Source organism: Engystomops pustulosus, chromosome 1 (genome assembly GCF_040894005.1).
Source record: "Engystomops pustulosus chromosome 1, aEngPut4.maternal, whole genome shotgun sequence".
NCBI lineage: Eukaryota > Metazoa > Chordata > Amphibia > Anura > Leptodactylidae > Engystomops > Engystomops pustulosus.
This window is the reverse complement of record NC_092411.1, coordinates 210717168-210733022: the sequence shown is the minus strand read 5'-3', so window position 1 is coordinate 210733022 and position 15855 is coordinate 210717168. Positions and strand designations below refer to the sequence as shown.

Genomic DNA, 15855 nt, shown 5'->3' with positions numbered 1-15855 from the left:
ACCTCCTCCGGTGCTGCCGATGTCCCGCGCCGCGGCCCGTCTTCTCCGTGCGCCGGTTTCAGTACAAGGGCGCACAGGGAGCTTCCGGCCGGCTGGAAGCTCCCATGCGCACCATCTCCCAGCGCTTACAACGCTGAGAGATAGGGACGGATAGGAGGAGCTGTCCACAACGCGGACCGGAAGCTCCCTGTGCACGGCTTCCATGCCCCTGTTTGTTTACAGGGGCACGGATCGAAGTGACCGCGGCGCGTGACATCGGCGGCGTCGGAGGAGGTAAGTCCATGTTTATTATGTTTAACTAGCCCTCCCCTGCCCGGCCATAAAAAATTTTTTAAACCCGGATAACCCCTTTAAGAACAAACCTACAGAACCTATCATGTATGTAACCTGGGGACTGCCTTTAATTGTAAGACCCTTTTAAAGTTGCAGCGCCATCTACTGGGAAGAGAGGGTTAGTAAAAGGGATGTACTGCAGAAGAGCACTGACTGCTCACCTCCTGGGAGTTTAGCAGTGTGTCACTGGGTGATCCCATACTGATAAGTGCACCCTGGCATCTCTGCCAGTGTGAGGGAGCTGTGTGTGAGCTCATCAGCAGCCCAGCCTCCAGCTCCTGCTGTAATAATCCCAGCACTCTCCCCCCAGTGTCTGTCACACATTCACTGCAGACTGCCTGGCGCTGCTCTGCAGATCACTGCTGGACGGAGACGGGAAGGTCACTGCAGCAAGCACTGCTGCCACCCTGCCCTGCTGCCACCCATGCCACAAGCCTGTCAGGTGGAAGGTGTCTGACGGCGACAGGATTCCCCGCCCAAAGCCTGCGGCCACAGAGGGGACTGCTGCTGGAGAAGGAGGGAGGGAACATGGCCTCTCCCACCTCTGCCGCCTCTACACCAGGGGGTGGTGTATCTCCCCCCATGCCACCCAGGATCCGCCAGGTGGGTGACTCCGCTGGGGCAGCTGGTGCCCATGCCATTGTATACCTATAACGTGCGCTGCTTATTACATGTGCCCTGCTCTGCCCTGTGTTATGTGTATGGGAACCTCCCCACACCTCTCTCCTCATAGACAAGGGCACTGACTTGTCATGAGCACGCCTCACAACTGGCACATGGATGGTCCATGGGGCATAGCGGGCACCAGTCCCTGAAATATCACATAGTGTGGATAGAAAGGGACACAGGTAGCACATGATAGGTGCATATTGTTTGTTTTTGGCACAGGGCATTGAGAATTATGTGGCTTTGCCACGCCTGTGGCTAGTAATGGCAGTGTTGGCACTACTGCAGCTACTACTGGTTATTTCCCTTAATATAGTGTATGTTATAATGTGGCAAGACTTTACATAGAGCCCAGCATATAAGCTATGGGATGTATATATGATGTATATCAGTCAACAGGTAAACATGACTGGCACTCTGTGCCCATGCTGCTGCTCAGACGTCCGTCCTTCTTCATGCTTCACTTTTATTCATTTACATTTGATTTAAGGAAATTTGCATTATCTATTTTTATTTCATATGAGAAAAAGCAAAATACTGCAGTCTCTTCAAGGAATCAATGTATATACAAGTGAGTGAAAATCAATATACCACACCCATTCATCCCTACTAATATGCACTAAATGGTGGGTAATACAGGGACCATTTACAACAGTCAAATGAGACATTATTAGCCTCCTGACTACTGGCATGGCTACCAAACTACTGAGGGACTACATTGTACAACAATGAAGTTTAGGCTTTTATGTCACAGCTATTCCGGAAAGCTGCAGGTGACGTCACCAGTCATGACAGTGCATCTTTATCTGTGGTCTGACTGAGTGCCGCCTTCATCTTCCTTCTGTGCCCTGCTGGGCTCCTCGGACACATATGATAGTTGCCAGGCTGCTCCACTACTCCTTTTCTCTTAAGAATAGACACAGCTGGAGTGAAGCTTGTACCTGGTCCCAGTCTGATGGGCTAGTGGTATCACTGCTATCCATGGTACTATATGAAAATGTGTATACAGTAAATGTGATCAAATATTCTATGTATAGTGCCATTGGATTAAGTCAAATTATTGCGTATTCCAGCAAATACCATAAAATTGCTACAAAATGCTGATGTTTTGCAAAAGCTGCCACATTTTGAGGCAATATTAGCAATAACCCGAAGTTTTACCCCTTTGCAAGAACAAGCTAACACTGTCTAACTTTATTTACATTGCAGTGGAATTAGCAAGATTGACTGGCTGGTTCACCCCCATTTGTACAGACCCATATTCTTCCCCTGTCAGCCCTAACTTCAACTATTTCTAGCAGTGGTGGTAGCGATCTATCTGTGTTAGCCTGTCTACTCCGCTCCTATCCTGTGTATATGGGATTGTACAACTTCTATGCTGCATATGTACAGAGCACAGTACTATTACTCCTGCATATATGTACACATCCAAGTACTATTACTTATATGGACAAAGCAAAATACTACTTCTCTTATCCTGCGCAGCATTTATTTACAGGACACAGGACTATTATTCCTATCCAGCCTATATAGACACAGCAAAGTACAACTTATATTCTTTATATGGGCACCACACATTGTTATTTTAATGTCATGATGGCGCCATCATAGTGACTGCCGTTACGCCCACTCTATCAAATCCCCCCACTTCCCCCTCTCCCTCCCTGATTCACCAATGTCTCTTTCCCCCTGCTTCGTGGCACATTGCTCCCTTCTCCCAACCTTCCATGCCTGGTAGCGCGCCTGGAAGATTCCTGTAGTGACAGGAGCCAAACAGAGATCAAAGAGCACAGGAGCAGATCCAGCAGTCGGAGACCATCAGGCCTGCACCATTGAGTCATGGCCAGCGTTCTGGGCATCAAGGACATCAAGAGGCAGTTGCAGTCATCGGGTCCCCCTGCACTCCCATCACATCTGGAGCGAGGACTGCCACAAGGAGGCAGCCTGTCCAGTAGAGTCCTTGGTGTCTCGCCGTAGCCAGTACTCCTTGTTTTCTCACCGGGGCCAGTACTTGAAGGCTTCCCATGTGGAACAGTCCAACGTGGTGAATCAGCTGTTCTCCAGGTGCTTCTGTCCCTTATTTGAGGTTTAACCTTTGGCAGTGGCCTCCTTTAGCAACCGGCATCACAATGGAAACTTTGGCTCACCTGTACACCAGCGGCCGGTATCAGGCTTGTAATGCCCGAACATGCCACCTCCAACTTTCGTGATCTCAATGCAAGACATTAGCTCTTGCCAAGCCTAAAAGCTTTAGGCTTTACCCCACCCACTCTTTGGCCTACCGACTCCAGGCTGGACTTGATGCGGCAGGAGTCACAAGGTGCCAACCTTGGTTGCACCTAGGTTACAACCCTATTCTGCACCCCCCTCGATTCTCCTTGTTCCCAACCCATGCTGACTCCTGTCCACCTGCACCAGACAGCATGGGCCACTTGACTGGGCGAATCCCATGGTGACTCCGGGCTCTGAAATGTAGGTGAACCAATGGCAGGGTTGCCACCGGGTGTAACCTTCACTTGGAGCTTTATATAGCTTCTGTGGCTGCCAGTATGAGGCTGCTAATAGCGCCAGCCAATGCCACCAGTATAGCTGCAATATTCAGCAGATCTAAGCTGGAACTGATCACCCCTATCTATCACTCTCTCCAGTAGCAGGGAACCAGCACAATCTATGTAATCCCTGTCTATTGTTAACTGTACCCTCGTGTAATTAATCTGTAATTAGAGTATGTATGTAACCCTGTATATTATTCAGTAACATGTAACTAATTAACTGACAAGCAAGCAAACAAGCAATTTGTTAATTGTCTGTTCACATGTTTGACATAGTAGTGTACTGTCTGTAAATAATCCTGTATACACAGCCTCCCCTGTATACATATCCTTCCCTGTATACACAGCTTGCACTGTATACATATCCTTCCCTATATACATATCCTTCCCTGTGTACACAGCTATGACAACCCCAAAAAATAATAAACCTTGTTCTCAATGTCAGGCTCCAGCCCCGAGGCTCCACCACAGCTCCTCTCCTGCCAGCGCCGGCAGCCGCTTCTCCTGTAAAGTGACACAGGCTGGTCTGTGTCCTGCAGAGCGGTGCACACAGATGCGATGTGCTGCACCACTCTGCTTATCAATTTTATTTGATTTTTCAGGTAGTACGGACTTGTCGTACTAGCAGCAGAGATCCGCCCTCCAAAAGGTTCCGCAATCTGCCGCCTGAGGCAGGACTTAACCCCGCCTCATGGCAGATGCGGCCCTACCCAGTACTAGACATATGAACATGTGGTTTGTATGTCCCTCCCGGCGTCTGGTGCTGCCAAGCTCTATATTCAGCCAGCCACTGCTGCTGGCCAGAAGCTGAATACAGCACAACTTTGTAAACAAACGGGGGCACGGAGCGGAGAGATGGCAGCGCCAGACGCCGAAAGGGACCGTGGAGGTAGGTAAATGTTTATTTTTTTTTCTTTAATTTTCATTGGTATCATTTGAGGTTAAGCTTTTTGGAGAGGACACTGACATGAGATAAATTGAACACTTATGTAATATGCTGCACTATTTATGTAATCAGAACTAACAGGCATTCTATTAGGCCATGCCAATGTGGGTACAGTCCTTCAGAGTACCCCTGGCGGGTATGTGATGTCATTGCGATCACAGGATGCTGATGGCTGACAGAGGGAGCCCACCTTCTCTGCACCTATTTAGACACTGCTGCCCATGTTTGAAGATTTTATCTAAGGGGTTGTAAACCCAGGGTTGAAGCTTTTCCATTCCTGGTTGTTAATGCTGGTGCTGGGCATTGATAACAGTTTTGACAAACAAGGCCCAATGTCTTACAAATTTCTTCTGATGAAGTAGAACTGCCCTGGATGAAGGTTTGGATACTTCATGCTTTTCTTCTTAGAGGTGTTGGGGTGGGTAGGTTTCTAAAACCTTCATACATGCTGAGAAAAAACGAAGGAAGGTGCTAGTCTAGTGCTACATCCTTATAGCAGTCACAGGGACTAAGGTTTGGGATCCTAAATCCCAGCTGTAAAATTATATGCTAGTGGTTTAGGGGACCCAAATGAACTGTGTTTGTTAAAGGGTTAAACAAAATGAGCCCTAAAGCTTGTGGTAACCTACATTTGAATGAAGCTGATTTTATTTACAATTTACATAGTATAAATTATCCCCTAGTCCCTGGCTATTACTTTAAAAAAAAAAATTCAGTTCATCTCTTAATAACTTCAATTGCTTTCATACCACATATGTTGTGCTATCCTGTGATGTTAAAGGTTAAAGCCACATACACAAAGTGAGGTCGCGAAAGAAATATTTTTGTGGATATTCCCCCACTCAAAAAAAACTGTTTATCCATCAAAACAACCAGCCTTTGTTTGATTTAGAATCCATTTTATAAGCCATTGGCTGGACTAGGATCTCTGCTATCAGCCATTGTCTGATTGACAATACTGGGGAGATATTTTGTGCTGCAGCGTGGTATTTGATTCTTCTGTGGTGGATACAAATGTGGCCCCCAGTTTAATGCATAATTCAAGATTACAATTATCTATTAACATTATATATGCCTATGATCTATTTTCATTTTTATTAATTTGTATTAATTAAAATTTCAGACTCCTCCTTGGCTAAAAATAGTCCTAATTTGTTATTAATATTAATCTGTTTTACAATTAGAAACACTCCTTTGGTAAGTGAAATATAAGGGAAAGGGAAAAGAAGGGTAGATGCAAAGCTAAAATTTAAAGGGAACCTGTCACCAGAGGGCTATTTTTCACTGGTGGCAGGTTCCCAAAGACAGTGTAATGTAGACTGCAGACATGGTTTTATAATAACTGTTTGTTGATTTGGTCGAAAAATACGGCATTTTAAACTTTACCTGGCTCCCTGCCGGCATCCTCCTCGAAGTCTCGGGAAGCTGCATTTCAAAATGTAATGTGTCCCCCTTCCTTAGCATATTTCCTCCCCTCGGTGTCCCAAAGTTTAAGATGCCATATTTCTTGAACAAAACCACACTCAGTTTTGCGGTTTCCCAGTACATGGTATGGAATAATAAAAATACCATCACTAGGAAGTACAATTATGCAGAAAACAAGACCTTGTACAGGTCTATACCTGCAAAAAGTGAGAAACGTAAAACCGAAAAATGGCTGTGTTCTTAAGGTGTTAAGGGCCACCTCTAGTTTCCCCTCTGTTTTAGGCAGGGGCGTTGCTAGGGTTGTAAAAGATCCGGGGCACGGGCCCCAATACATATGTAGCGCTCTTACAGTAATGCCCCCTCCTGTACATAACCCCTCACATGTGGTTGTGCCAATAACAACTTTACTGACGGTGTATACAGCTACAGACAACACAGAAAAAATCCCTACTTACATCCAGTGACTGCAGGTGACACGTCCTCCATTAGGCTTGTGTATCACCACATCTTATGTCTCTCATTGTCCCTAAATCTTGGTTCCCCGGCAGTGTTATCCTGCTGCTGCCCCTAACAAACTCCCCCAAAAAGTGTAATTCTGTGTTCACACGTTTGTCGTGCATTTAAACAACACCAGGTGCTTGTTACCCATCACATGGGTATTACTGGAAACGCAAATGAGATCAAACCAAGGCTTGTCCAAGTGCCACGCCCCAAGTAATGAGCCAATTACCCCCAGAATTGTCCCCCACACAGCCCCGCAGTAAGTAATGTGCCCACACAGCCCCTGGCATGTGGCCTTTCCTAGCTCTTTGCTTTTTCATCCCAATACAGCAACATTGGTCAGGGCGCATTCACAAGTGGCGTTTGGACGCATGCGTTTTACACGCATACGTGTTCATGTTACTATGCTTTCATTGCAGTTTTGAAAAACATTGCAGACGCATCATGTAAAATGCATACGTACAAATGCCTTCATAAAATGTGTTTCAGAACTGCAATGAAAACGCAACATGTGAACACTGTCTCAGGTAGTAACTGCAGGCTGGTGTTAGGCAGTTGGAAAGGAAGAACACGTCTCCCCCAATATGTTAAGTAAAGTGTGTTTCTAGTACCGTCTAGTTGTGGCCCTTACTAGAGGATTATCATGCAGAAATCTCATGTAATGAGCATGTACTATCTTGATATACAGATGGAAGTATGCTGTCTCAGCATTCTGTAAGTTTCAGCTAGCTGACTTCAGACAATAAGATCTTGTGTGATGTACCGGCTGGACAGTGTTATTGCACTGTAGGAGTGAAGCTAAACAAGTAACTATTGTGGGGAGTATGGAAATCTGTGTGGCTGGAGTAAGGGAAATCCTTTTAATATATCTGCCCCTTTTTTCTTTTGTTGCATTTTAAAGAGTATCAGCTGGATGCTTGAATGGGCTTTGTGGTGACCTTATAGTGCGCCTCACTCTATTGATCATCCATTTGGTTTGGAGCTCTGGTTTCTAAAGAAATAAGTATGCAGGAATTTCTGCAAGGTTATTCCTTCTAGAAGTAGGTATCATCATAACCACTCAGTGCGAACTTCCAGAGGGACATGTACTGTATTTCTCAAATGTAAAATGTGAAAGGGGTTTTTATATTAATAGCCTTGTCATAAGTACGAGATCGGTCATAAGTATGAGATTGGTGTGGGTGGGACACCAGAAACACGCACCTTCATTCATGGTTTGCAGTTCAGCTGCTGCAGTTACAATAGGATGTGTCAGGCACCAGGGGTAGTGGACCCACTGGACCACCGCGGATGATGACATAAGCCGACACTTGGGTCTAATTGGCACCTTGTTTTTACGAGAGCCCGTCGCAAAGCAGGTTGGACTTGCTGCAGTGCGTTACCACCAGGTTGCTCCACAGGCGCGACTATGTTCGCAGTGGGGGTCAAGGCGAAGTACAAAGTCGTAAAGCAGAATCATAGTCCGGGACAGGCAGGAGGTCAAGACAGGAAGTACAGGATCGGAGTCGGGGACGTAGCGAAAGGTCAGGACAGGCAGCACAGGATCGAAGTCAATAACGGAATCGGGGTCACAAGAGGAAATCACAATATCAGCACAGGGCATAGGAAACAAGCTTTCTCAATGGCAACTAGGCACAAAGATCCGGCAGGGGTGACAGGAAGAGGCAGACCGTTTATAGGTCAGCGGATGGCCAGCACCAATTAGCCCTAAGAGGCGGGGACAACGCTGGAACCCGGAGAGGTAAGTGATGCAGAGACCCGAGACATGCAGAGACCCGTGAAATAATGCTGTATTGTGCCACTTCAATGGTGACAGAGCCTTCAATGGAAAACTCAAAAGGAGGGGCTGAATGCAGGTGTAGTCAAAGACCTTACCTCTTGGACCCAAACCTATCTCTAGAACCAGTGTTGTGAGGTGACCATGCCAGTATGTCTCTCTATTCATCTGTTTTGGAGTTCTGCCTATAGGCATGCCATAACCTGAATGAAAGAAACTATTCAAGTGTAGCCGTCTCTTCATTCACAGTGGCCTAGAGATGAAGATGTCAGAATCACAGAGTTTGCACAAGCATCTTAATCACCTTAATGGCATTTTCTGTTTCACTAGATCAACAAATTTCCCTACGTGTATACGTTATTCTATTTCAAATTGTACATATTATATACATATTATATACTCATATACAATCCCTTCACACAGTATGTATGATAAACTAATTTGTGAGGGCAGAAACATATATCCATATACTTACTATATACAGGCAGTCCTTGGGTTACATACAAGATATGGTCTGTAGGTTTGTTCTTAACTTGAGTTTGTATGTAAGTCGGAACTGTATATTTTATCATTGTAATCCCAGCCAGAACTGTGTCTGTGACAATTGGATTTTAAAAATGTTGGGTTGTCATAAGAATCAGGATTAACACTAAAGCTTCATTACAGACACATTTGATAACTGTTACAGCTGTTTATTGTAGCCTGGGATTAAAGCACAATAAATTACCAATATCCAGAGGTCCGTTTGTAACTAGGGGTCGTATGTAAGTCAAGTGTTCTTAAGTAGGGGACCGCCTGTACTGCCATATAGCTTTATATTCTACACTTTTATGTTTAAAGGATTTTAAAGCAAATACATATTAGTGTTTGTATATTGAAAAGTTATACAATTTTCCTATATACTTTGTGTATCAATTCCTCCCAGTTTTCTAGATCTCTGCTTGCTGTCATTCTATAGAAAGCTTCTATGTTTACATTCTGTAGAAAACGGTCCCTGGTCATGTGATGTCACACAGGTGCACAGCTCTTTGTATTACACAGCTCTGATTAGTCTCTGTTATACAAATGAGACGTGCACCTGTGTGACATCACATAACTATGGACAGATTTCTATCCACTGGAAGTAAATATAAAAGTTTTCTATGACAGAAAGCAGAGATTTGGGAAATTGTATAACTGTTATAGGAAGTATTTTGGAAAATTGTATAACTTTTAATTATACAAACAATGATATTTATTTGCTGATACAGGAAGCCATTTAAGTAAAAAGTATAGTATTCACATGCTGGTGCAGTATTCCTTTTAGTAGATGACTAAGTTGACTGATGACATGTAAATATAGAACAGTTGGATTGGTGGGGAATTGAAGGGATGAATAAAGTTTCTATAATTTTTTTAAAGCATTTGCCTATTTTTTTAGCAAGCAGACAACTGTAGTAATATGTCTGATCTACATTTCTGATTCGCAATGTTATGGTTACAAAGGTTATTGTAAGTTCCTGTAGACAGTCAATTGACAAGTGTTTTTTTGCTTGTTACATCAATGGAATTTGACTGCTCTGGCAAAAATTGATACTCTCGGCAGGTTCCACAAAAACATGAGCAGTTTCCTACAGCGGGAACTTACAATACAGATCAATGTGTTTCCCATCACCGCACTTTACTATAAAACCTTCACACACAGTCAGATCTGTATAGTCGGGTAGATGGAAGCATTTTCTGCATATACATTATCCATACATGTCTGCTTTGCACACAGAGCAGCCTAAGGGCTATAAAAACAGCTATCTTGCTTTCAGAGAAGGCTGCTATGAGATAGTCTCAGACATCTGTATCTCAGCATGGTAAAATCAGATCAGAAATGTTATTTTATGCAACCACAAAGTTCAAGTTTCAGGGTTTACTCCTGAGTCTCAACATTATACAGCAAATTCTTCATTTGTCTTGCTGCTTGTCTGTCTGTGTTGCTGCTTCTTTACCTTGTTTTTTCATAAAGTAGTTGAAAGCAATAGAGTAGTTTTATCCCCTTCTATACCAGTTTTTTTGTGTTTTTGTGTTTTCACCTTTCCCCCTATCTTTTTTGATTTTTCATTTTTTATAGCTATTTGAGAGCTTGTTATCTGTGGGAGAAATTGTAATAATTCTAGTGATCCCATTCAATATTCTGTGCAATGTACTGAGAAGCTGAAAAAAATATTCATTAAACTTGCAGTTGAAATGTTTATGTTTAGAGCCCCCAATGCTGATATTGCCGTGAATGTTGGTTTTGCTAAGCATCTAACATTTATCCAGCCATTTAGTTGATGTAATCTGAGATGTATTTAGAATTATACTGCATCGTTATTTTATTTTGGTCATGCAGTAATTGCCATAATTCATATAATACCAGCTTTGGAAATGATATTCTTGTTTGACCACATATGTCACTGCGAAGCAGCTGTGGGGGAACTACAATCCCTGCTGTTTATTGTGAAATAAGGATATGCACACGACCGTAACCTGGACAAGCAAACAGCTGTGAGAGCTCCTCACCCCTACGCCCTCCATTGAAAGCCAACTGGCTGCACCCTAAAAACTTGGTGCAGCCTTCCAGCTCGGTCACAGAGCAGTGAGACATGGTGTGACTGTGTGCCATAGTTCTCTATGGGGGCTGTGATGTGGTCTTGTGCATGGGGCCTAACCCAGTGAATTATAATAATAGTAAACTTGAGAGATAATAAAAAATAATGCAAATAAAGTTTAATGAGGTTGTCCAGGAAAAAAACCCAAAAATACCACAATAGTGCCATCTTCCAGAGCCGTGTCTATTTATAGCAGCGGTTCTCAATCTGTGGGGCTTGAACCATTTGGGGTTCAAACAACCCTTTCGCAGGGTCACATAAGAAATACACTCACCGGCCACTTTATTAGGTACACCTGTCCAACTGCTCGTTAACACTTAATTTCTAATCTGCCAATCACATGGCGGCAACTCAGTGCATTTAGGCATGTAGACATGGTCAATACAATCTCCTGCAGTTCAAACCGAGCATCATTTGAGTGCCTTTGAACGTGGCATGGTTGTTGGTGTCAGAAGGGCTGGTCTGAGTATTTCAGAAACTGCTGATCTACTGGGATTTTCACGCACAACCATCTCTGGGGTTTACAGAGAATGGTCCGAAAAAGAAAAAACATCCAGTGAGCGGCAGTTCTGTGGGCGGAAATGCCTTGTTGATGCCAGAGGTCAGAGGAGAATGGGCAGACTGGTTCGAGCTGATAGAAAGGCAACAGTGACTCAAATCTCCACCCGTTACAACCAAGGTAGGCAGAAGAGCATCTCTGAACGCACAGTTCGTCGAACTTTGAGGCAGGTGGGCTACAGCAGCAGAAGACCACACCGGGTGCCACTCCTTTCAGCTAAGAACAGGAAACTGAGGCTACAATTTGCACAAGTTTATCGAAATTGGACAGTAGAAGATTGGAAAAACGTTGCCTGGTCTGATGAGTCTCGATTTCTGCTGCAACATTCGGATGGTAGGGTCAGAATTTGGCGTCAACAACATGAAAGCATGGATCCATCCTGCCTTGTATCAACAGTTCAGGCTGGTGGTGGTGGTGTCATGGTGTGGGGAATATTTTCTTGGCACTCTTTGGGCCCCTTGGTACCAATTGAGCATTGTTGCAACGCCACAGCCTACCTGAGTATTGTTGCTGACCATGTCCATCCCTTTATGACCACAATGTACCCAACATCTGATGGCTACTTTCAGCAGGATAATGCACCATGTCATAAAGCTGGAATCATCTCAGACTGGTTTCTTGAACATGACAATGAGTTCACTGTGCACAAATGGCCTCCACAGTCACCAGATCTCAATCCAATAGAGCATCTTTGGGATGTGGTGGAACGGGAGATTCGCATCATGGATGTGCAGCCGACAAATCTGCGGCAACTGTGTGATGCCATCATGTCAATATGGACCAAAATCTCTGAGGAATGCTTCCAGCACCTTGTTGAATCTATGCCACAAAGAATTGAGGGAGTTCTGAAGGCAAAAGGGGGTCCAACCCGTTGCTAGCATGGTGTACCTAATAAAGTGGCCAGTGAGTGTATGTGTTTTCTCATGGTCTTAGGAGCCAAGACAAGGCAGGGCAGAGTGTTGGCTCCCACCTGCCACGTGTGGCAGCAGAAAAGGAGCTCTTTCAGATCTCATGCTCCGCTGGTTTCCATCTACCAAACAGATCATGAGCATGAAATGTGATGGCAGGCACAGATGACACATCTGTGTGCACCAGGTTAAGGGCTCTAGAGGCCTATGGCCAGAGATGACCTGTCACAGATGACGCCAAAACTCCCTGGGAACATCCCTGGGTCTACTTGGGGGCATCACTGTGACTACTGGCTACTGGAGGCATCGCTGGCTACTGGGGGTGTCCCTGTGACTGCTGGCTACCGGTGGCATTCCTGTGACTGCTGGGGGTATCACTGTGACTACTGGCTACAGGGGGCAGATGCCATGACTGCTGGAGGCATCATTGTTACTACTGTCTACTATGGGCATCGCTGTAACTAGTGATGGGATCACTGTGACTATTGGCTACTGGGAGATCAGTGTGACCACGATTCATAACAGTAGCATAATTACAGTTGAAGTTGTGCAGATGAAGAAGCCACGAAAATAATTTTATAGTTGGGGGTCAAAACAACATGAGGAACTGTATTAAAGGGTCGTGGAATAAGTTACTAAGTTACACAGAGTAATATGTGGCACTTCTTCTTTTTCAAAATATTTATTATAAAACCCATTTCCAAGAATGTTTCATTAATTTCCATAAGGATGCTGCTTGTCTGAAGTACAGGCGGTCCCTTAAAGGGAACCTACCTCCACGATTCTACCTATAAAGGTAGAACGGGTGGTAGGTGGATGAATGGGACAAGAGGATAGCCCTTTTTGGGGCTAATCCTCACGTCCCAGCTATCTTTAAGAAAACTTTAATCGGGGATATGTAAATTTTTTTAAGCGGCTCCTGGGGCATGGAGTAGCCGGACATGAAACTACACGTCGCGGCTACTCCACGCCCCAGTAGCCTCTTTTCGCCGCCTACCATTGCATCTTCAGAGCGCAGCTCCTCGTATCTGAGCCCCCTCAGAACGCAGGCCTGTGGGTTTGCGGCCACAGCTCCGAGGCCGGAGCGGAGCTCCTCGTAGCTGCGCGCCGAAGATGCAATGGTAGGCGGAGAAAAGAGGCTACTGAGGCGTGGAATAGCCGCCGCGACCTGTAGCCTTATGTCCGGCTACTCCACGCCCCAGTAGCCGCTTAAAATAATTTACATATCCCGGTTAAAGTTTTCTTTAAGATAGCAGGGACGTGAGGATTAGCCCAAAAAAGTAATACACATTAATAGTGCCTGGATCTGTGAGTGAGTGTCCCTGTTTTATCATGATGGATTTTGATGGTTGATTTCCTTTAAGTATTTTACAAGTTTTAATAATTTCCACCATATCACCTTTAATTGCATATTTGTTACAGGGTTAAGCAATCATATTACTAAACAGTATCTCTCTGGAAATAAATAAAAGTCATTTGTTCTGGGCTGCATTCTGGTTTTCTTTAAATAAATAGGTTCTGTTGTATGAATAACACAGTAGTCATATACTGTACATGACACGCACCTTGCCATGACCCACGACAGACAGAGAAACATACATTGCATGTTTGTGCGCATGGTATTTCTTCCTATACTAGAATACACAAATGCATTTCCAGCTTGATGTTTCATACAAAAAAAAAAAATATGAGATGTTGTTTGTAAAAATACAACCAATTTAATAAGGATGGTGTGGTATAAGGTGAGGGTATTTTGTGTTTGGGTTTAAGGTTTTATATTAAATATTTCCCCGCTATCTTATTAAAAGAACTAAATTACACAAACTTGAGCAGCACACATACCCACATCAGAAGTGCCTGATTCACAAAGTCTGTTGGCCTATATAAGTCAACAGGGATGGAAAAAATTGACAGCATCCAGACTCCATCTGAATGCATTTGTATTTCCAGGATTCACTGCTAGATGATACAAATTGAAAAGCAGAGAGGTTCAGCATCCTGACAAGCCACTAGATGCCTTGCTATAGCACAGCAACCATGGCAATGCCCTTGCCAGGTTTCATTTATATGCAAAGGCTGATCACCAATGTGCGGGAAAGGCTTGAACCTTTGTATATCTATGTATACAGCCATCACAACTTGGCCAAGAAAGATGATTCATATGTAAAAGCGAGAGTTAGAGAAAATGTTGGTTTTGTCATGAATGTGTCCTCATGCTTACTAAATGAAAATGTAATCGACCTCTTTAACTATTGTCGCCATGTTTCCTTGATACTGCTACTTCTCCACTTTTCTCAATGCTGCCACATAGACATGAAAGGGCTGGAGCTAGGTTTATTAATCCCCAAATTCTGATTGCTGGCTTGTGAGTCTGATACATATTTGCATATTTATCAGGGCCTCTGTGCCATGTCAATAATCGCAAATGCTTGCTTATTGGTAGCACTCGCGATTATTTTGCCCTCTCCGCCACCTTCTCGCCAGTGGGGCGTGAAGGGGGGACGCAGACGACTGAGACGGCTGCATTTATTTCTACACTAGACACTGCACAGCACCCTGCCCAATACACCAAGAGGCTGGAGCTTCCTGATGTATCGTGCTGCGAAAATGCTTATGATAAATATCCCCCAATGCATCTTAGGGTGATGTCACACATGGTGTTTTTGGGGCGTGAAAAACAATCCGCCACCTTCCCTCTAGTACTCGCTGCAGCCAGTGACTTTTCACAGGTGATAATTTGACTGCTGCTTTTATTTCTACAATAGGCAGGGCCTGGCGTATAGATAAACGCTGCGCAGCACCCCGCTTCAGCCTCTCGATGTATTGTGCTGCGAAAAAGCAGAGGCAGGGCTATCATACTCCAGCGCACAAGTGCCGGTGTATGATAAATATCCCCCAATATCCCTCCATTTTCTGTCATACACATGTCACACAATTGTCTGTGATTTTTATTGCAACATTTTCCAACATTCTCCTCTTTTCACTTTATGAAATGAATCCAGATAAGTAAGACAGATTTATGGAGTGTAACATTTCAAAAAACTTCCACTTTGAGGGTTGTGGCATGTGGCGTTTTTAACCTGTTTTTGGGCCGTTTTTTTTATTAAGATTATTGAAAAACTGACAAAAATGGTCAAAAAACTGATGTTCTTTCAAATAAATGCATGTGTTTTTTAACGGACTGCTTAAAAACGGCCTTAAATGAGGTCAAAATGCCATGTGTGCCACCACCCTGAGGTGCAAATTCACTCCAGCCCTCTCCTGGTGTAAAAAATACTTAACAATGTATTAACAGTAAGTTAGTGTAAAAACTTACAAAAATACAACTAAGCAACTATGACACACGAAAAGCTCCTAGGAATAAATCTAAAAACTGACACAAGAAGCCCTACCCCCATTGAACGTATTTTAATGACTGTTTAAACATAGCATCTGTTTTGTCAGGTACAAATGGCGGTAGTGGGTATAGGGTACGCATATGGTATTGTCAGCTCTAATAAATCAAACACTTACAATAGTTACAGGTGTATCTTGTTTGCATGGTGGCAAAACACACAGAGAGAAATC

The 15855-nt window shown here is 44.0% G+C and overlaps 1 protein-coding gene across 1 annotated transcript in view; it reads left to right on the top strand.

Annotated features, from left to right (window-relative positions):
- The first annotated feature begins 487 nt into the window (after nucleotides 1–487).
- The window catches only part of ANK2 (ankyrin 2), a 336471-nt gene continuing 321103 nt past the window's right edge, over nucleotides 488–15855 (top strand). The window contains exon 1 of the mRNA XM_072119238.1: nucleotides 488–936. Coding sequence (XP_071975339.1) covers nucleotides 862–936 — 75 coding nt within the window. The 5' untranslated portion in view covers nucleotides 488–861. The remainder of the gene's footprint in view (nucleotides 937–15855) is intronic.